The sequence below is a fragment of the Papilio machaon genome, chromosome 9, assembly GCF_912999745.1.
Source record: "Papilio machaon chromosome 9, ilPapMach1.1, whole genome shotgun sequence".
Taxonomy (NCBI): domain Eukaryota; kingdom Metazoa; phylum Arthropoda; class Insecta; order Lepidoptera; family Papilionidae; genus Papilio; species Papilio machaon.
The window spans coordinates 8,382,665-8,402,415 of NC_059994.1; the positions used below are offsets into that span (position 1 = coordinate 8,382,665).

Sequence of the window (19,751 nt, forward strand, 5' to 3'; positions counted from 1 at the left end):
AATCAATTTGGCTGAATGGTGCGGAGGTAGCTTAGAACCAGAAGACGGACATAGGATACTTCTTATCCCGTTTCCGAAGGACGTGACATAAAAAGAATTCTGTGTTAATAGAGTCGCGGGGAAAAGCTAGTGTAAAATATAGCAAATACCTAGATGCTAGATGAATTAGCGGTCGAATGGGTCATGAAAAGTTACTTTCTTTTGTAAGAATAAGAATATGTCACCGGCAAATCATACACATCGCCTATTTATAATTATTCTAGGGAAATCGTAAAGACTAACACGTTGAGTTCTCACTGATGTGACATATATACTACTACATATATACCACTGATATGACCTATATACACAATGTGATACAATATTGTCTTCCCTCTTATAATACTCGCATACGTTCGCGACAATTGTGTTACATAAAGCAGAGATGTATCTTTATAAATAAAATGCAGTTTTCCTTCCGTGCATTCCGCGCACTGTATCGGGGTCAACAGACCGACCGCTCTGAAAACTTACCGATGTTTATCTCGAAGTCTAATTCTAGATTAGCGTATGATTTCGTGAGAAGGAATATTTGTGCGATGCATTTTATGGCCGTTTCTTAGAACTGACATAATGTTACAGAACAAATCAATGTCATTCCCGAATTAACTTTTGTTGTTATATATTTTTATCTGATATAAAATTCTATGTGTATCTTATGTTAAAATATTAGCAAAATGTTTGTTTATTTACTTATATTTCTTTAACGATTGTAGCAAATCTCTCAACTTGTGCTAGGATGTGGATTCACTATGTTAATCGAATGGAAGCATTCGAACCCAAGACCGCTAGATCGGTAATCAGTAACTACTAAGCTATTGACACTGTTTATGATGTTCGGTATTTAATAATAACAAGCTGTCGCCCAAGTCTGTGTTCGCAAGACAACTTAATAAGTAGTCTATGTGTTCTTCCAGACTATGTTCTACATCAGTGCCAAATTTCATCAAGATTCCGGAGATACCTTCAAACAAACATCCATCCATGCATCTAAACATTCGCATTTATATTTTAGTCAGATTACTATTTTATCTATTGTGTTATGAATTTGTGTCAAGGAAATTTGAAATAAATTTTCACAATTCTTTAGTACAAAATAAATTCGTGTCTCATATCCTGTACACAAAAGTGGAAAATGCCAAAGGAAATTGCACGTAATCGTCCGTTTTCAATATTAATTTTTCCACATATAACAAATTGGTGTATATTTAGTTTGTATAATTTTGAATAAAGTCACGTATAACATTCTCACATCCGGTCGATACCGGAAGTAGTCGCAACCATATTGCCAACCGTTAGCAAAATAACAAGCACAAAGTAAATTATTTATTCTCATTTAATTTAGTAACTATTTCCTTAACCGATTTATTATTATAACTTACTTAATAAAGAAAACAATCACAGTTATAAAGCCGTTTGATAGTAAAAATTATGAAAAAAACATCGAAAACCTGCCTAATAAATACAATAACTAAATCTATTCGACAAAATTTGACAGTATTATGAAACTTTTATTGTTATTTTAGATATAAAAGATTCTAGATCGTAGATAGTAGAATATCTAGATTCTAAACGGCTTTTTGGATAATTTTATAATCTTGAATTCATGTTCCCAATATCATCAATTCTAATGAATTAAAAAAAAACACATATTTGACGTCATTATCCAGATATTAACGGATCAACCTGCATTAAAATCATAATCCTCTTTCCCACATCTCAACACGCATGTCATGAACGTCTCTATGAAACTTTGGCAAACGATCAACATTTTTAATTCAAACGAAGTGTAACCGGAAAATTTTTCGAATGCCGTACATTCACCTGAGATTTATACGTAGTTGCTGAAATATTTACCATACTAAGCATTAACAAAAACAATTAGAAATTTAAGCACAATTTTTTATTTCAATTAAACTTCATTCACGAATTAATATTGTTGTTAACAATTCCCGCGCGATTCTCTTTTTTCTTGTTTATCTTTTTCTAATCTACAAAGGCAAAGGTCTTGGTGGCCAGTATGCCACCTCTTTGGCAGAAAGTTTAATCCTGCACTAAACATATTCCCTATCTATTCGTTTACATTAAGAACGTTATTTTTGAAATATACCAAAACAACTTGTGGGTTGCCAGTTGCGGTAACAAGTGCTACAAACGCCAAGCACCTACGCTATATCTACGATGAACCCCGGGTGAAACTTCAAAAATAATAGAGGGTGTAATTGATGTTATGTATCAAAAGCTTTGTGGGGATAAGCAACATTATTTATCCTAAGAAATTCGTGTATATTACGAGATTCGCTACAATTTATTCAAATAGAAAACATGTTTCAAACAGAGATCGTTACATAAACACAATGTGAATTAATTCCTTAAGCATCTTAAATACATACAGTAACAGTAACCAACAAACATCGAAACAATTTTAAAATGTTGTTTCTGAAAAAATTAATTAGTTTTGATTAAGGGCTGTCATACTTCAATCAGCGTCGGTGGCTCAGGGGTTAAGCACTTGACTTGCAATCTGCAGGTCCTGGGTTCGAATCCCGCCATGTACCAATGTGTTTTTCGATTTTCGATTTACATATGTACATTTATCCGACGTTCTTACGGTGAAGGAAAACATCGTGATGCAACCTGCACATATCGGAGAAGAAATTCAATGATATCTGTAAAGTCAACCAACCCGCAATTGGCCAGCGTGGTTGACTATGGCCTAGTCACCCCTAAAATTGGGGTAGGCTCCGAGCCCCTCGGTGGGGACGTATAGTGAGCTGATGATGATGATGATACTTCAATCAGTTGGTACAGTCAGAAGTCATGTCAGAAGTTAGCTGGTTCGAATTCCAATGAACCGGAATTGCATCGCACATCTGGTCTTAAAGAATGAAAAATATTTTGTGGATCGAATCATTTTACACTAACCAGATGTGAATATTAAATAATCAAATTTTCACTAAAAACCAAAATGTTTGGAAGTCGTTAGGAAATAACTCATCCGTTCGCCGTTGGAATAAATTGTGCTAAAACACGCGCCTCGTTTGCTACAAAAAACTTACAGGCGAAATTTAAATTTATTTCTTCAGGTATAAAGTTTATTGTAACTAGAACACGATATACAAAATACGCTACTGTACGCTTCAAGCATAATTTTACAGCTATCAGCAATTCACTTCTTACAAAGTAGCGTCTTTCTCATTGTGACTAGATTATCCAAAGTCAAGACTGTCAAAAGTCATATTCGCTAATGTAGCATGATAGATGCAGTTTCTTAATCAGTAAGATGAATAGTGGGTGGACTTTAAGGATCGCATTCTGGCCTATCGTTTTAAAAACAACTATTAAGGAGAATCGATGTATTAAGTCGTAATTCATAGTGTTCAAATATAAATATGAAACAATTTGATAAACCTATATCACTTTGTAAAGTCATGAAAGATTTTTTTTATTTCCTTATATCGTAAACATTTAAGGTCATTTAAATAACTTGAATAGTTAGTATATTGTACCACAGTTTCTAGTACCAAATAATAAAAGATGACAATGTAAATTTCTCGATTTTATTAATATAATAGAGGCGTAGGATTCGCAGATGAGCGGGCGTAGAATATCGCGCATTCCGCGCATCAGAAGTGAATACATTCAATGGCAGAGACATGTTGCCAAATTCCTCGCAACTCGATACTTGTAGTTCAACATTAGTTTTGAAATCCGAACGAAGAACGCAATGAAAACAACACATTGAGTTAGTCTCATATCCCCAACCTCTTTTTATTACATCGAAACGTAAATAGTTCGAAGCGAAACGAATCTGGAATGACCTCAACGTAATAAATCATGTTCGACGTCCGTATGCAAAATAATAACACTCCAAAGGCCATTGAAGGTTATTAAATAAATATAAACACTTCATATCTAATATTTTATCTAAATTTATCAGTTATTTCGTTGTAAATTGATAAAGTAATGCTTTTAAAAGAGGTTTAATTCGAGAATACCTGCAATCATGCAATATTCCATGTAATAAATAAATTAAATGCCATTTAGCTTTCAGTACTTTATTTACAATTTGGCAGTAATATCATTTGTTTCATCAAATTTATTTTGCAGCTTTAAAAACTTTTCTTTCAATTTTTCATCAATTTCTTTATTTTTACTTTCCTGCACCATTCTCCGGAGCAACTCTTTCATTTCTGACGTATTGCTGATATTATTGTATTCTATCAAATCTTCAGGTATTTTCTTTTCAACATCCAGTACTGTTGCATTATTTTCAGCTATATAATTTTTGACGTTATCAAAATAGGTAGAGTTACCGTATGCACAAAATTTTACTTTTGTTATAACATCGAATGCTTCATCTTCTAGAGTTTTAACAACTTCTATAAGGCATGCTTCATGCATAGCGCCGTGAGCCATCAGTTTAGTCAGCTCTACTACACCTTCAATCAGCTTTCCTGTTATTTCCATCATGGAAACTTTTATAATTGGAGACTGTGAATTTTAAGCGTCGTATTATAGTTATATACTTTAACGAGGCACCGAAAAACATAGTTTTAATATGAAATTACCTTAGAAATAACACACTTGATGACATTTTTCAAAGAGTCGTGGTCATGGCCGCATACTTTAAGAAGTTGGTCAATTTCTGATTTTTTGGCGTGAATCTAAAATAACATTTATATACTTATTTACTAATATCATTACGTACGTTATATACGCAGTTAAGAGACTACAAAGTTGGTAAAGTAGTTGTACTAAATTTTATGAAACCAGCAGTAATCCACAATATTTAAAAAGTAAAGAGACAGTATCTGTCGGTTAATTCCATTCAGATAAACTTCGGAATAACACTAACCAACTCACCGGCTTGACGCCTTGCCGGATCATGTTCTTGAGGTCAACAACCCGACTAACCGCCTGGCTAGGATCTTGCCCAATCAGCGCGTACCCGCATACCACCATCTGGTGCAGTGCCTTCTCTGCCAGCGCTGTTGTCTCGTTCTGCTTCTCTTTCAAGCACGTATCTACCTGCTTTTGGTTTAATTAGGATTATTTGATGACGTCATTGATTAATATGAGTATACATTATCCTTTTATTGTCTAGTAATGCATGCGAGATGTATGTATGAATGTGGAAGAAACAAGAGATGTGCTAGGACTGTGCCAAATGGAAATCCGAAATCTCTGCTAAGGCTTCTGGGTTACGGGTGCAATTTATGTTATTGATACCTATCCCGTTAGTTGGTGGGTCTGCATCTATTCGATTCAATGGATGAACGTTACGAGCTTTTTCCTGATAGTAACACTGGTGATCCAGTCGCATTCTCTCATAATATTGATTAATGTTACCTGTTCCCCCGCATGCTGCCTCATCAGGTCGAGCATACTCTGCAACTCCGCTAGGCTGTCCTGAATGTGCGCGGTGCCGTTCTGCAGCAACAATCTGATCTTCATCAGCACGATGTCAACAGATCTTCAGATAATATGCAAAAATGGGATCAAAATACGTGATTAAGATATGAATTTCTATATCATTATCTCCCTGGCCTTACAGGAAACGGATATTAAAACTTTGCGTTACTAAAGTTGTAGCAATCACCTTTGTAAGTCCACTTGGAATTTCCTCTCGATGCTCTGCAGCAAGTCTTCGCTCAGTTTCTGCGTCAGGTCATCTTCTATAACTTTGTCCACTTCATCCTTCGTCAGCTCGCTGCTGTCACACTGTCATATTTGTCACATCGTATATCACAATAAAATATTAAATCTTTGGTCAGATTCGAATCAACTTAATATTGTAAATCTAACTATTATTATAAATGCGAATGTTTAGATGGATGGATGGATGGATGGATGTTTGAAGGTATCTCCGAAACGGCTCAACGAATCTTGATTAAATTTGCCACAGATGTAGAACATAGTCTGGAAGAACTACGCTACTTGTAGTTTTTTTTTAATTCCTCGCGGACGGAGTCGCGGGCAAAAGCTATCTTTTAAGCTAAGTATCATATGTAAAGAGAGTTACACATTACAAACCAAATTCCAAGTCAGCACAGCACAAAGAAAGATTAGGGAATATCGTCTACACAACGTCACCATACTGAGATCTAGTTATCAAAATTGAGAATTTACTGTATATTTCTGAAATTTTTTCGATAAAAACCAAATACTATAAAATTATTTATACGTTTATGTATACTTATTTCCAATTCGCTTATTTCAAAAGCAAATATTGACTAGTTTATTGAAATTGTGACGTCTACACATAATGTAATCGCGAACGAGTGCATTTATATATTTGATATTTTTTTTATTTTATCGTCGAGAATGATTGTTGGCAACATGCTTTGCCCACCTGTAGGCAATAGAAGGCATGCAGTTTGATAGTACTATATATTAGTAGTATGTAGTAGATAGTACTATATATTAGTAGTATGTAGTAGATAGTACTATATAGATTTAATGATAACAGTGGTTGACGCCAGCTGCAATATCTGTTGCACGACTGGGCTCTCCCGGTGTAATACCACGACCACACAGAAGACAGGCGTCAAGTGGAAGCAATTTCGAGTTTCGCCTGATGACTGTGGTGCCGGAGGCCTAATTTTAGTATTCTTTCCCTTCCCACCCTTTCCTTATAAGGATGAGAAGGGGAAGTGGGTTTGACAGAGGAGGGAATGCATATGAAGGGGAAATATTATTTTTCTGTGCGTCCCTCCTCCGTCTATTAGAGGTAGGCAACGCATCTGAAATTGTGGATGTCTACGTGCAGCGGTCGCTGAATTCGCTGGAATAGAGTTTCGGCGAATTAAGTTGGCCGTCTGCTCGTTTGCCACCTTTATGATATAAAAAAAAAAACTATTTAAATCGATTTATTATCACAATAAATTTGGACACAATATGTTATAAACAAAAACTTAAACTTTGGGTTCACATTGACGACTTGTTTCTTATTTTCTTCGTGGGTTTATATTCCTGAAAGAGATATATATTAGTAAGAACTTTTATTTATTTTAAGAGGTGTTTTAATCATACAAATATTATAAATGCGAATGTTTAGATGGATGGATTGATGGATGTTTGTTTGAAGGTATCTCCGGAACGGTTCAACGGATCTTGTGGAAATTTGGCACAGATATAGAACATAGTCTGAAATAACACATAGTTTATACTTATTAAGTTTTTTTTTAATTCCGCTCGGACGGAGTCGCGGGTGACAACTAATGTACGATAAATCTAAAATTAACTAACCGCGGTACTGAAGCATGCATAGCGACACAAATCGTCCGGGTCCAACATAGACAATACTTTGTAAATCTAAAACACAAGTCACATTGATTATTTCACGTCATAAGTATTTTAACAAGACAACATTAGAAATTCTAAACAAAATTATGATAAACTTATTTTTTTTACTGCAACGATTTACCTTAATTTTGAGTTGATGTAAAACATTTAGAAACAATCTAAATAGATATTGACACATTTCTATTACTTTTTTCACTCCTCTGAAAAAAAAATTAAACCTGAATACATTTGTATTTAAGTTATTTCCAATTAACGATCCCAGCATCGCTCGAGGGGACATTTATTTTTAAATAATTATTTAAAAATAAATGTCCTCCTCCAAAATTATTTTCAAGCGCCTGATTCGGCATCATTATGTTATGAGACTCCATTCATAAGTAGCCTTCTCGCTGTTATCGCTTATTATTGTACTTATTAATCTAGAGTTTTTATTTATCTTATTCTTTTTCTTCTACATGTACAATGTTTTATCAATATTATTTACAATATTTTATTTATACTTATTTATTTCTAATATATTACTGTATTACATAATATTGTATTAGTAAAATAGTATCTTCAATTCATATCTGCCCTGCACATAATTATACTTTCCTCTCATATACCGGATGACTGGTAGAGAATGCCTTTAGGCATTAAGTCCTCCTTGTACTTATAAAAGTGCTAAAGAATAAATAAATAAATAAATAAATAAATAAAAATACCAAATATAACCTATGTTACTATGTGATAATGTAGCATTCTAATGGCGAAAGAATTTTTCATTTTCAACCATTACTTTTTAAGTTTATCTGTTACGAAATTACAAATTGTCCCTCTTCGGGTTTGTGTAAATAATAATCAAACGTACTCAACAAATAATTTGTATGCTTCACAAATGTATTCGCTTCCTTTATCAGGCTGCAAGGATAAATACTGTTCCTTTATTAAAGTAAAGTGCTTGCAGGGATCTCCTAAAGGACATTGCTGGAAACAGTAAAGTTGTAATGATCTCAATCAACATTATTACAGAAGAAAAATTGCTATACTCAGGGTCTATTTAATATAAATTTAAATCTACACAAGACCTTAGGGCCATTAACCGACCTACGAGTAAAAGATTTATGAAAATAACTTACAAATAATAACCCAAAGAGAAGAGTCGATAAAATAAATATGGCGTATGTAGATGTTTTCAGGTGTCCTAGAGAAAGAACATGTAAAAAAAGTTAACCAAAGTAATTAAAAATATCGGAGAGAATACTACGTTGAGTCGAAACCTTCAGTCACTATTTTATGCCTGGTTTACATTATGCCAGTACAGTAGACCAGTAACGCTGCGCTGTCATGGACTGCACATGCTCACTGACGCCAGTTAGTATTTTACATTATACCAGTTGTATGGCAGAACTGATTTTGATCGCTACTGTCTTACTGCACTGGTATAATGTAAACCAGGCATTACGGTATAAAAATCTTTATTTTTGCCGCGCGAAGTACCCAATTAGGCGTCTGACCTTATCCTACATTAACCTTATAATCGGGGATTACGAGACAAGACCTTTTTTTGTAAAAATAGAAGCTACAAATTAATATACTAACCGTGTTTAGTTTTTAAAGTTTTTCTTCCCTTTGGAATTGATTGCTCCATTAGATGAACGAAAATATTACATGATGACAAAATTGTTTACTTTTAAGCATTTAGAAAGAGTTCGCTTGAATCAATTTAAATTTAAAGCTACACAAAACTTCTACCACCGATCAAAAGTGTCACTGACAGCAGAATCTCAAAATTATTTTTTTATAAATTACTTGTAATTGTTTACTGGCCATATAAAAACGTTTAAAATTATTTAAATGCAGTAAAAAAAAGTCACGAGTTGATTTCTCATAACATAAACTACACTAAGCACTAAGGTGGAGTCCTAAGTGGCCACTTAACTCTTTGTGCGACAGAGTCGCTCGTTGTTCTAAAAAGGGTAAATAAAACAAAAACATTGTATTGAATTTGTTTATTCTCTTTTGGAGCGCTCTGCAGGACATCTGCCAATGCACGTGAGACCTTTCTCCACGCACGCGGGGCAGTCGCTGTCCGGAATATTATTGTCATACTCCGACCTTTCCACGTCATCTCTGTCATTCCGCCCGCTGGTTCGTGGCTCTGTCCTATCATCTTCCCTGCGCAATGACACGTCCTGTCTGGATATCGGCTTATTCCTGATTTTTATTTTAGATGACTCGATAGGCGCGGTGAGCTGGCGATACAAAATTTTTCAATATTGAATGGTTCTCTTATTTAAGTTACCTAGCGATTGGTCTACATATTACATATACATTTTTTTAAAGAAATAAGAGACAAAGTAATTACATATGCAAATATGTAAGAGATGATTATACGTATAATAGAGATAATGTCATTGTGTCTGTGTATTTTACGTACGCTTTATGCCTTGTTTACATTATACCAGTTTAGTAGGACAGTAGCGGTGGTCTGCAATGGACTCTACATGCGTCAGTTAGTGTTTAAATCATGTAAGTTGTACATCAGCGCAGCTTTGAGCGCCACTGTCCTACTATACTGGATTAATATGATCCAGGCATTGTATCTATAATTTCTAAAGTTACCTGCGATGATCTACGCGTCTCTTGATTTTGCATCAAAATGAACAGAAGTCTGTCGTACATCTCGACTGTCTGTAAAATATTCAAATCACTTGAACTCTTAACCGTTTTTTAATCTGTCGGTAACTGCACAAATATTATTGAATTGTTAACTTGCCATTTCTATAAAATCATAGTAAGCTTGAAAAATGACTGCAACAATGAACGCGTATGTTTTCGTGACCGGCTTGCAGGTACTGAAATTTAAAAGTACAGAGAAACATCAGTTAGAAAAGATTATATTTATTGTAGAGAACTGCAATTTACGCGTAGAAATGAAGCAGACGAGATAATTTAATCTCATCATGTTGTTGCGATTTTTCCTTCCATTACAGTTCGTATGCATTCTAACGAGATGCATATTAGTAACATAATTAGAGTAGCCCAAACGTCTTATGGGAGTATAGGAAATCTGAAAGGGACTAACTCTATGATAGCTTCAACGAGTGCGCAAGGGCAGGACTCGCAGATGCAGCTCTGGTGTACAGCAACAGGGCGGCTGCTGCCGGGATTCTCGCTGCCCCCCGCAGTCTCCGTCATCACGGTGTAGACCTGCTTGCGCAAGCGCCTGCAACGCAGCCGGCAGCTGTTGCACCACACCTCCTGCAGGCCCGTCGCCGTGCTCGCGAACAGTCTGTCATCTCGAGACTGCGAACATTCAATATAATAACTGCCGTACTCAAAGTCATTAAGTAGTAGATTTAGTTTGTGACATCTCCGCTAAGCGGCTGTTTAAGTAATGTGGTTTTATCAGTATCTTTAGAGGCTTTTACACCCATACTCCGTGAATACAGTGACGGTTGAAATTTATCAACGACTAAACACAGATGAAGTTATTTGAAATGCAGTTTTAAACTTACATACGCATACAGTATACAGGTTATAAGGAAGATCAGTAAAATGTATTCAAGCATTAGTGTGTTTCCAGAACTTCCATCTGCAAAAAAAGGAGAATATTTTCTATGAACCAATAAATATAACCTATGAAAATATAGACTAATTCACTGTTTATAATAGAACTTTTTCTTACAATACTTATTTGGATGTTTGAAGAATTTTCTTTTTTTATTAGAAACATTTTTGGTAACTTTAGAATAAATTAATACTGAACAGTTACATTACTGAACATTTACGCAATAAATATGTATCGAAAAATGACATCTTTAATGACATTTCTAGTGACTTCAAATCACTTCAAACTTGTATTCGAAAAGTTTATCGATAAATAAATCGACACAAAACAATGTAACCGTTCTATTGTGATCTCCTTCCTAAACGTCTTAACGGATTTTGTTGAGAAAAGTGACTCGACTCGTGTTTTTCCCGGACTTTATCGAATTTCAGATACAGAGTGCGTGAGCAGCGGGTGTGAGGCGAGCGGGGTGCGAGAGGAGATAGCCCGCGACTACGCCGCGCTGCAGTCGCGTCTGCGCCGGGAGTTCTCCGACAGGCAGGGCAAGCTCAATGCGAGTAAGTTCACAACAAAATTTACCTCTAAGTATTTTTACTCTTCGTATCTCTAATCTAGTTAAAATAAATACGTCTTGACCTGTCTTGTAATGTAGCGTCGAGGCCAGTGACAACGCGACCGGTGGCCACGGAGGAGCAGCTGTCTGCGGACTTTCGCAAGAAGCTGGCGGAGTGGCAGCGACTGCGCGGAGGTCGCCAGCCTCCACCTGTGCCCGCCCGGCAGGACCTCAGCGAGGACTTCCTCAAGAAATGGGGTTAACACACCTATAGCGTCTTTTCTTCTCCTGTGTCTTAGATATATTCACAAGTATGTACTCGTATGTTAATGTGTATCTTTTCTTCGACAGATGAATGGAAACATATGAAAGAGACTAACTCAGTGCCAGCCTGGGAAGAAGAGGCAAAGCCAGATGAAGTGCTAGTCCAGACATCTACTGGCTTATTTAAATTTCAAGGTAGATGTTTTTGAAATCAAAAGAAAACATTACAATTGCAAAAGGAAACGTTATGAAAGCGTTATATAGCGTATACGTTCTTGACTCAGGAACTTATTTACCTAATTTATTATACTTACCACTTATTACACTTGGTAGGCATATCTCGTTCATTCACCCGCAAGCTGCACGAGTGGGAAAAGTCGCGCGGCATCGCGCCCGAGGCGTCTACGTCAGCGTTGCTACGCGCCGCCCGCCAGCGCAGCAAGGCACCTGCCGCGCCACTGACGCGCACGCAGTCCGACGGCAGCGTCGCGCCCCCTCCTGGCGCCCGCTGCCACGGCTCCAGCCTCAGTGTCAATGACGTCGATGATTTTGACTCCGAATATGATAGGGAACATTCAGTAAGTGACACATTTGCACGTGTTTCACTATAAATGATACATTTTTTAAGCCACCAAAAGTATCGTCGGCTGAACTTGTGCCTTTTTTCAAAAAAATACTAAAGTCTACGTTCAGTTTATGCCTGTATCTTAACTTATCTACCTTTGACCTTGTAGCCGGAGGGTACGGAAGGTGTAGAGTGCGGGGCGCGGGGCGCGGTACTGGTGGAGGTGGAGGCGGAGGAGGTGTGTACAGCGGCGCCACTGGTGGCAGTATCCCCGCGCCACACGCCGCAGACGCCCATCTACACCTACGGCCGCCCGGAGGCGCGGCTGTTGTGCGAGACCAGCGCCGCGCTCACCGGCACCGCGCTTCTGCAGCCCAACGGCTCTGGTGAGCATCATCATCAAGCTAGACTTGTACTACACACAAACTTCTAAAAATAGAGACTTAGCCATGGACATGACACGTGGTGGACCCATCAAAATATATCAAGACGACAGTATCGGTAGGTCTCTCTTTGAGTAAGATCATGTAGGTGTTTTCAATAGGTACCAAATATTATAGAGATAACAAATACCATTCATTCCTAAAGGTAATGCTCAAATTGTGTTTAAGTTATCCTTGTCGACGAAATAATACAATTCCAGTAGTTATCCTTTCAGATTCCCGCACCGTCAAGTCAAAGGAACATCCGGCGAAATCCAAATCAGCACGTGATCAGGTAAGGCTTTCAGATAAAACTTAAATTATATTGTTTTTTGCGTAATATTTCACCTGTCAGATATTTGTTTTTACAGTTAAAAATACCTGAAAAAATCGGTAGAAGAAAAGTGAGTCAACAGCCAAGCATCGAAGAAGACGCCATGTTTATAAGAAAAACCATAGAAGAAATAGAAAGGGGAAGCTCTACTAGATTTAAAGATGATATAACAGCTTCTGAAACAGAGCTTAAAGACTTGCCGTCGACAAGCAAGGGTTTTACTCTAAGAACCAAGCAAGATGACAACCCAAAAGATATTAAAACCAATAAAGAAAGTAATGAAGAACAAAAAGACGAATGTAAACGTAGAGATGGCGATAAAAGTAATGGCAAGAAAAAAACTAAATCAAGAGCTAGATTAGAAAGGGAACAGTCGAAGCCATCTGAAAGTGATTCGGAGCCGGACGTTGACACGGTTACTGTAGAAATTCCTAGAAGACGGAAAAGACCAAGAAGGCCGTCGGAGCGGCCGCGCAGTCCACCGACATCACTGCATTCAGATTCCGAGGGAGAGGTAATACTTGCTTAATTTTGGTCAAATTACATTCCTACCCTGAAGTTTCAAGAGATCGCTAATGAACAAATGCTAAGGAATCGTTTGTCAGCATTTAGTAGTAGTAGTTAGTAGCATTTAACTTGATCGAAATTTTATAATTAAATCTAACATTTAATATTTATTCCTCCATATTGCGTCTGCAGAAATAACACTAAATTTTGACGTCAGTTAATTTCTGACTGCAGATTGTCAGACAAAGTAAAATATTCTGAATATTATTTCAGGTGTTTGTTCTTAAACTAAAAGCTCCTGAACGCAGAGAGAAATCGCCTGAAGTAATAGTGAAAACTACTCGGAAAATATTCTCTCCAGTAGTACGAAGTGGAGAGTCGGTGCCCAGGGCTGTCATACCAGTGGACGTTGAAGACTTGACCGGCGTTCGACCCACCATGGACAGAACGAACCGTCGAACTCATGATAACAAGAAGAAACAAGAAACAGAAAAACGCAAGAAACCAGAACTTAACGTAAGGTCCAAGAGTTCAGGTGATCTTCAGGAAGGTGAGGATCATAGACCAAGGACACGACCACCTCTCCCATCATCTCCATCCTCACAGAAAAAACAACTCCCCAAAGAAACAGCACCATCCATTCGAATTATGATCCAACGTTACAACAAGAAAATAAATGAAGAAGGTAACCACATTTTCTTTATAAGTAGCTAATGCAGTACAAAGCTTCGTTCCGACATCGAAAAAATATAGTCCTAGTACCTATTCCTTCACTCGTCGTTTGTATTGTAAAATCTAGCTACGCTAGTTACTCAGTTTTTCTTAACCTTCAATGATAATAAGTCTTTCGGTGACAGGTAATGTGTCAGGTGGCAGCAGTGGTGCCTCCTCCCCTCCCTGGCGCTCCCCCAGCGCTGAGCGCCGGCGACCTCCTGACATGCCTGTTGGCATTAATATAAGGTGAGACGTGGCCGTAATATAGTCGTATTTATAACAACTTAGGTGTTCGAAAGGAATTGCGCTTGAAAGGTGGACAGTCGTCATCTATTTTTATTTAGTCGTAAAACAACTTATTTCAGAAATAACCCATTCCTCGAAAGGGAGGTTAAAAAGTCAGCGAGTGCTTGTCAGCTTTCTCGGCACGAGAACACATCGGCGGAGAAGCGGCTGACGCCTGCCTCGTGCAGCCTGGAGGGCGTGCTAAAGTCGCAGAGCGCCAACGCCCTGCTGCCCGAACAGGAGCACGAGTCCCCGACAGAGGACAAGAAGAATTGTAGCCAAGATACGATCAGATGCGCCGCCACCAGCACCGACACGGTCGTCCCTGTCACCACTAAGCCACCAGAGACTCCGCCCACTCCCGACACGCATCCCGTACTCAGACAACTGTCAGACACGTTGGTGCCGAGCTTATCCAGGTTCGTGGATAAAACTGGCTTCTTCGAGAGGTCGCTGTCTACAATGGAGCCTCCGGGCTACGGGGACAGCGGCGCGGCGGCGACCGGTCTGTCGGAACGCGCAGCTAGAATCCGCGCCGCCAGAGAGAGGTTCCTGGCTTCGCCGCCCCCCATGAGGAAGGAGGGCACCAGCTCTGCAAACGATCTGAGGCCTGGCGATCGGTGAGTGCTGTTTGAAATTATTTTGAACAACATGAAATTCATTGTATTTAAGCGTGTAGCAATTTTTAGGTCTGTCATATAAAATATAATCGCAGAACCAGTCGGATTAGCTGCGAGAGCGAGTCAGCGGAGGCGCAGGGCTCCGGAACGCAGGAGCAGGCGCTGGGACGGAGCGCCTCCACCGGCATGGTCAACGTGGAGCGCGTCGCCTGGCAAAGAGTCGCCGAAGGTAAACGTTGGCTACATACTTAGTCGCTAGTTAAAAGTGGCATGGATTCATAAGAGTTTACACGCTTGCAGGGCCGGGGAGGGAACGCGGAGGGTCACGCTTCAGCCTGGCACGGCTGGCGGCGCGGCTGAGGCGCGGAGAGCAAGGCGGGGGCGGGGGCGCGGCAGCTGGGGCGGGGGCGGTGGCGCGCCTGTGCCGCCAGAGCCTGCTGGTGCAATTGCGCAACAAGCACTGAATACAACTTACCATATACTATTACTACCACCTATTTGTTTTATTTACACGACCTTAATATGTAACAGTCTGTCCTAAAAATAATTATCACTTGACGATTATAAGGGTTGTTTAAATCTGTCTCTTAAGTATATAATAGCAATTTATTACTACAAATACCTTCAAATAAAGGTCAAATTATAATGTTGCACATATATTGCGTCTTGTGTAATAAGGAAGGGTTGAATTGAAATAAAACATCATGAACGTTAAATTTATTTCAAATTTAATTTCGCTCTCAACCGCGCTGCACCACTGACCATTGGCCATTGACCACTGGCCTCTGGCCACTGACCACTGACCGCATTCAATACGCTTGGTAACAATAATTACCGTATCAAAATGGGAAGTTGGAACTAATAATAACTTTATTATCAAAAACACTACAATTCAGTAATTTATTAGTAATAATAATAATAAGACTCAAGAGAACACTTACAAACAACGTTAATGGGTAATTTGGTTGAGGTAGATTCAATTTATAAACTAATTTATAAATGTTTTGTGGGAACATGACAATACATGGATGTTCACAAAAATCGCATTACGTCTCTCTACATTTATATCTGAATTTATTAATTATATTGAGGCGGATTTTGACCAAAAGACTTGGTACTTTATTGCTTATATTTTCACAAGTTTAAGATATTTCACTTCAATAACAATTTAATAGTGTTTTTAAGTAATAACGATCTTTAATTTTGGCAGTAAAACAAAATGACCGATTGCATATGTCCCCACAACCCGTTTTAAAACTTTCTTATCTTAATATAAACTGGAATATTTCGACTCCGACATAACAATGTACGCCATTAAACAATAATTAAAAAGAAAACGATATGGAGTTAAAACTGTGCAGCATACTTTGAGACTGATAACGTAATACGTAGACTGAATAACAGTACATTTATCAATATGACAAATAAATAAAAAAACAAATACTGAAATAACTAACTGTGCGATGTTTTGTAAGTATAAAAATTACACGCGAAATTACCACTGACTAAGCCCTCATTCACACAGGCGCTTTTCTTACGCTGCGTTAATACGTGTTCAAATAGAACTGTGAATTTCCATGTATCTGTTACTGGCAATGCGTTTTTTATCGCGCAGTGTTGCAATTTGAGCACTGGGCGAAGGAAACGAGTTATTTTAAAGTGTTCCCGTGCGAATGTGAGCTAATTCAGTGGAAGGCTCATTTATTTATGCAGAAAACAATCTTCAAACAAAAACACAATAAAAACAAAACACAAAAGATCATAATCTTATTCACCTTACCTAAAGAATCGAAATATTCCGGCTTCGTCATATAATACGCAATACAAATATGGCCGCCGTAAGCGCGCGCATGCAGTGACGTAACAACATGGCGGCGGCACGTACGGCAAGCCACGCCCCCGCACTGTGACGTCACGGACGCAGCCGGGAGACGTTTGACGTAAGTTGCTCGCGTGTAAGAAGTAAAGGTGGAGGGATTGTGACCCAAACTGTGACCTCCCGGCTGCAATCATGACGCATACCTTTATTGCAAGTGATTTAAGGATCGACTTCCTTTCGTTTATTGCCGGCAAAAATTGTTAAGGTTCATATCGTTCCCAAATCACTTGCACAAAAACCCTACGCGTACAAAAGTAGAACTTTCTAGATGCAAACAAAAATGCCAATCAAAATATCAAGACTTCTGTTTCTTTTCATGCAGTACTGTGTGAAATAGACTTGTAACAGTCTCGGTACAAGTCACGTAATTTTAAAATTTTGGACGCTTCATTATTCTAAGTACATGCTGGACTAATGTCACACGAATATGGGCTTTATTCCAATGACCGGAAAGTAGCATATTGTAGGTACAAAATTGCCACTTGAATACAGAGGCATAAAAATACAATAAATACTTATTTAACTATTGCTTCCATTGGTTTGTTATAATACCAACACTTTCAAACGATAAAATCTGTAATATTTTCTTAAATATTTCTGTACACTAAAATTTCAAAGATTTATAAAGTAAAAAAAAACATGGTCGTCGTCTGAAGTGTTGGCAAGTTAGCGCACACGAATTTAATAATGAAAACAGATAATAAAACAGTTAAAAAAACAACATCTGGAGTAGAAAAACTATTGCAACTGATGTGGAATGTTTGGACAAAACGTTGCTATTGATTTTAAATAATGGAATGAAATACCCGCTTTGTACTTTTTCAATAGATGGCGCTGTTTGCTATTCTGGTTAACATTTTACAATTTATCATTTCAGATTAATACATACATATACATATATACGTATATATATTTACTAATTTCATCGTTAATGTTATTAATATATGTAAGGAAATATCTTTTTTAAAACGAACGAGAAATTTAAGTTGCAATCTTTTTTTTAGTGTATAAATTGATTTGAAAACAGCGCCATCTATCGCATAATGTAACACTGTATAAACATGTAAATGTTCAAACGTAATGATAATTGATAATATTGCGAAATGAGATTCAAAATTATTCGGAGGCACGTGTTCAGGCTTTCGATCGGTTCCCTAAAACCCCCACCACAAGGACGGACAAGCCGATGTGTTACAAGTAAATGTTACAATACAAAATTAATATATAAAATTAATACCATATTTGAAATACTATTGTACACTAGCCTACAATATTACAAAACATATTTTGATTGAATATCGTATAATACATATAATGTGTTCTTTTAAAAAGCAATACCAGTTAATTTTAATTAAAAAAAAAAATTATGTAATTTTTGAACCCAATTTCTCAATATTAATGTATCCTAAATGGAACAAACTGAGAAATTGACTGCCAACTGTTAAAGACAATCACAGTACTATTTACAATAGTATGTATTGTTGGAACAAATCTATATATATAAAAGAAAGTCATGTTAGTTACACTATAACTCAAGAACGACTGAATCGACTTGACTGAAAATTGGTGGGCAGGTAGCTTAGAACCAGGAAACGGACATGGGATAAATTTTACCCCGTTTTCTATTTTTTATTCCGCGCGGGTTTTAGTCGCGGGTAAAAGCTAGTACTTTATAACACTAACTGAGTTTATTTCAAACATATTCTGTGATACAATTTAATATATGTAAAACTGTCTATTTCCACTAACAAAACATCTCTACGAAATCCTATAGTTATCTCTCTCATAATATTTGGAAAAAGAGACAACAATATGTAAGCTGTCGCCCAATAAACCTAACTTGTTAACTTAAGATGTTCAATCAAAATATGTTCACATTTTTTGTTACAACAAAAAAAATATCTTTGTAGAAAGTTACGTGTAGTTTAAATCTATTTTTATCCATTCGCTGTTAATAATATGGATATACCATTCAATGGATAAACTAAGAGAGCTAAAAAATTAAAGTTATAATAGTTTATAATAATATAGTACTTGATATTTGACTTGGCACGCCAAGAACTAAAGTATTCTAATGCACGGTGTGCCAACTAAAGTGGCGGGATTAGAATGTAAAAAATTGATGTCATATCCACATTATTACAGATTAAACAGAATCTAATAATTTATTACATATTCTATATTAATATTTGTATTTAGGATGAACAATATAATAGTAATTTCAAAACAGTTGTACGTTACTCAGGTGTATGACAAATTTACATTTCGACTATCGAAAGCTATTTGGGGGGTAGATTTAAAACTGATTCGAGAGTTAAAAAAAACACAACCTGGAGTCTACAAGTATTATACAGATTAAACACAAAAGATGTGTCAAAATAAAAAAAAATAGCAAACCCCCGTTTTTTAATCTTTCTTAATTTTTTAGTGTTAAAAATATTTAACTGTACACATATAGTTTATATACAGTATTGTGAATATAAAATAGCAATGACCAATGTTATCTACAATGTTTGCAGACAAAAGTAAAATAACTCAACATATAAGGTAACTTTAGTTATGTTCAAACATAAAAAAAAACTATTGTATAGCTACAGTATGTTATAAAGTTATAAAAAGGGGGAGGGAGAAAAAAACGAAGTTGTACAAACTTAGAACAATGTTTGGATTGTATAAAAAAATTAAATATTTCACAATGACAACATTGG

The 19,751-nt window shown here is 37.0% G+C and overlaps 3 protein-coding genes and 1 long non-coding RNA gene across 4 annotated transcripts; 1 reads left to right on the top strand and 3 right to left on the bottom strand.

The window, feature by feature from the left end:
* Positions 1-4,091: 4,091 nt before the first annotated feature.
* LOC123721272 lies at positions 4,092-6,186 on the bottom strand. Its single transcript, XM_045679517.1, has 6 exons — positions 6,076-6,186; positions 5,642-5,763; positions 5,392-5,515; positions 4,906-5,073; positions 4,611-4,706; positions 4,092-4,533 (listed from the first exon to the last, which is right to left on the bottom strand). Exons 1-6 carry the CDS (start codon positions 6,136-6,138, stop codon positions 4,102-4,104), a joined length of 1,005 nt encoding a protein of 334 aa, XP_045535473.1. The 5' UTR covers positions 6,139-6,186; the 3' UTR covers positions 4,092-4,101.
* A 778-nt stretch (positions 6,187-6,964) lies between these two features.
* Positions 6,965-7,547, bottom strand: LOC106719517. Its single transcript, XR_001357421.2, has 3 exons — positions 7,469-7,547; positions 7,291-7,356; positions 6,965-7,014 (listed from the first exon to the last, which is right to left on the bottom strand). It is a non-coding gene; the product is annotated as an uncharacterized LOC106719517 (long non-coding RNA).
* Positions 7,548-9,331: 1,784 nt separating this feature from the next.
* Positions 9,332-11,091, bottom strand: LOC106719513. The gene is made up of 6 exons (XM_014513870.2): positions 11,018-11,091; positions 10,848-10,924; positions 10,415-10,635; positions 10,106-10,184; positions 9,952-10,020; positions 9,332-9,581 (listed from the first exon to the last, which is right to left on the bottom strand). The coding sequence occupies exons 2-6, from the start codon at positions 10,899-10,901 to the stop codon at positions 9,339-9,341; spliced, it is 666 nt and encodes a 221-aa protein (XP_014369356.2). The 5' UTR covers positions 10,902-10,924; positions 11,018-11,091; the 3' UTR covers positions 9,332-9,338.
* A 50-nt stretch (positions 11,092-11,141) lies between these two features.
* Positions 11,142-15,628, top strand: LOC106719512. The gene is made up of 13 exons (XM_045679501.1): positions 11,142-11,165; positions 11,286-11,457; positions 11,553-11,711; positions 11,805-11,912; positions 12,051-12,295; positions 12,452-12,668; positions 12,941-12,999; positions 13,076-13,552; positions 13,819-14,230; positions 14,403-14,505; positions 14,625-15,164; positions 15,260-15,393; positions 15,465-15,628. Exons 1-13 carry the CDS (start codon positions 11,142-11,144, stop codon positions 15,626-15,628), a joined length of 2,814 nt encoding a protein of 937 aa, XP_045535457.1.
* Positions 15,629-19,751: the final 4,123 nt, after the last annotated feature.

What these genes read in the sequence shown, in the direction of transcription:
- LOC106719513 (XM_014513870.2), bottom strand. Translation starts at nt 10,901, where the DNA reads ATGCTTGAATACATTTTACTGATCTTCCTTATAACCTGTATACTGTAT. An exon ending in CCTGTATACTGTATGCGTAT is followed by an intron (nt 10,636 to 10,847) that starts GTAAGTTTAAAA and finishes GAATGTTCGCAG; the next exon opens with TCTCGAGATGACAGACTGTT. An exon ending in CTCGTTGAAGCTATCATAGA is followed by an intron (nt 10,185 to 10,414) that starts GTTAGTCCCTTT and finishes TTTAAATTTCAG; the next exon opens with TACCTGCAAGCCGGTCACGA.
- LOC106719512 (XM_045679501.1), top strand. Translation starts at nt 11,142, where the DNA reads ATGACATCTTTAATGACATTTCTA. An exon ending in GCAGGGCAAGCTCAATGCGA is followed by an intron (nt 11,458 to 11,552) that starts GTAAGTTCACAA and finishes CTTGTAATGTAG; the next exon opens with CGTCGAGGCCAGTGACAACG. An exon ending in CCAAATCAGCACGTGATCAG is followed by an intron (nt 13,000 to 13,075) that starts GTAAGGCTTTCA and finishes TTGTTTTTACAG; the next exon opens with TTAAAAATACCTGAAAAAAT.
- LOC123721272 (XM_045679517.1), bottom strand. Translation starts at nt 6,138, where the DNA reads ATGGTGACGTTGTGTAGACGATATTCCCTAATCTTTCTTTGTGCTGTG. An exon ending in CTGTGCTGACTTGGAATTTG is followed by an intron (nt 5,764 to 6,075) that starts GTTTGTAATGTG and finishes CAAATATGACAG; the next exon opens with TGTGACAGCAGCGAGCTGAC. An exon ending in GGCAGCATGCGGGGGAACAG is followed by an intron (nt 5,074 to 5,391) that starts GTAACATTAATC and finishes TTAAACCAAAAG; the next exon opens with CAGGTAGATACGTGCTTGAA.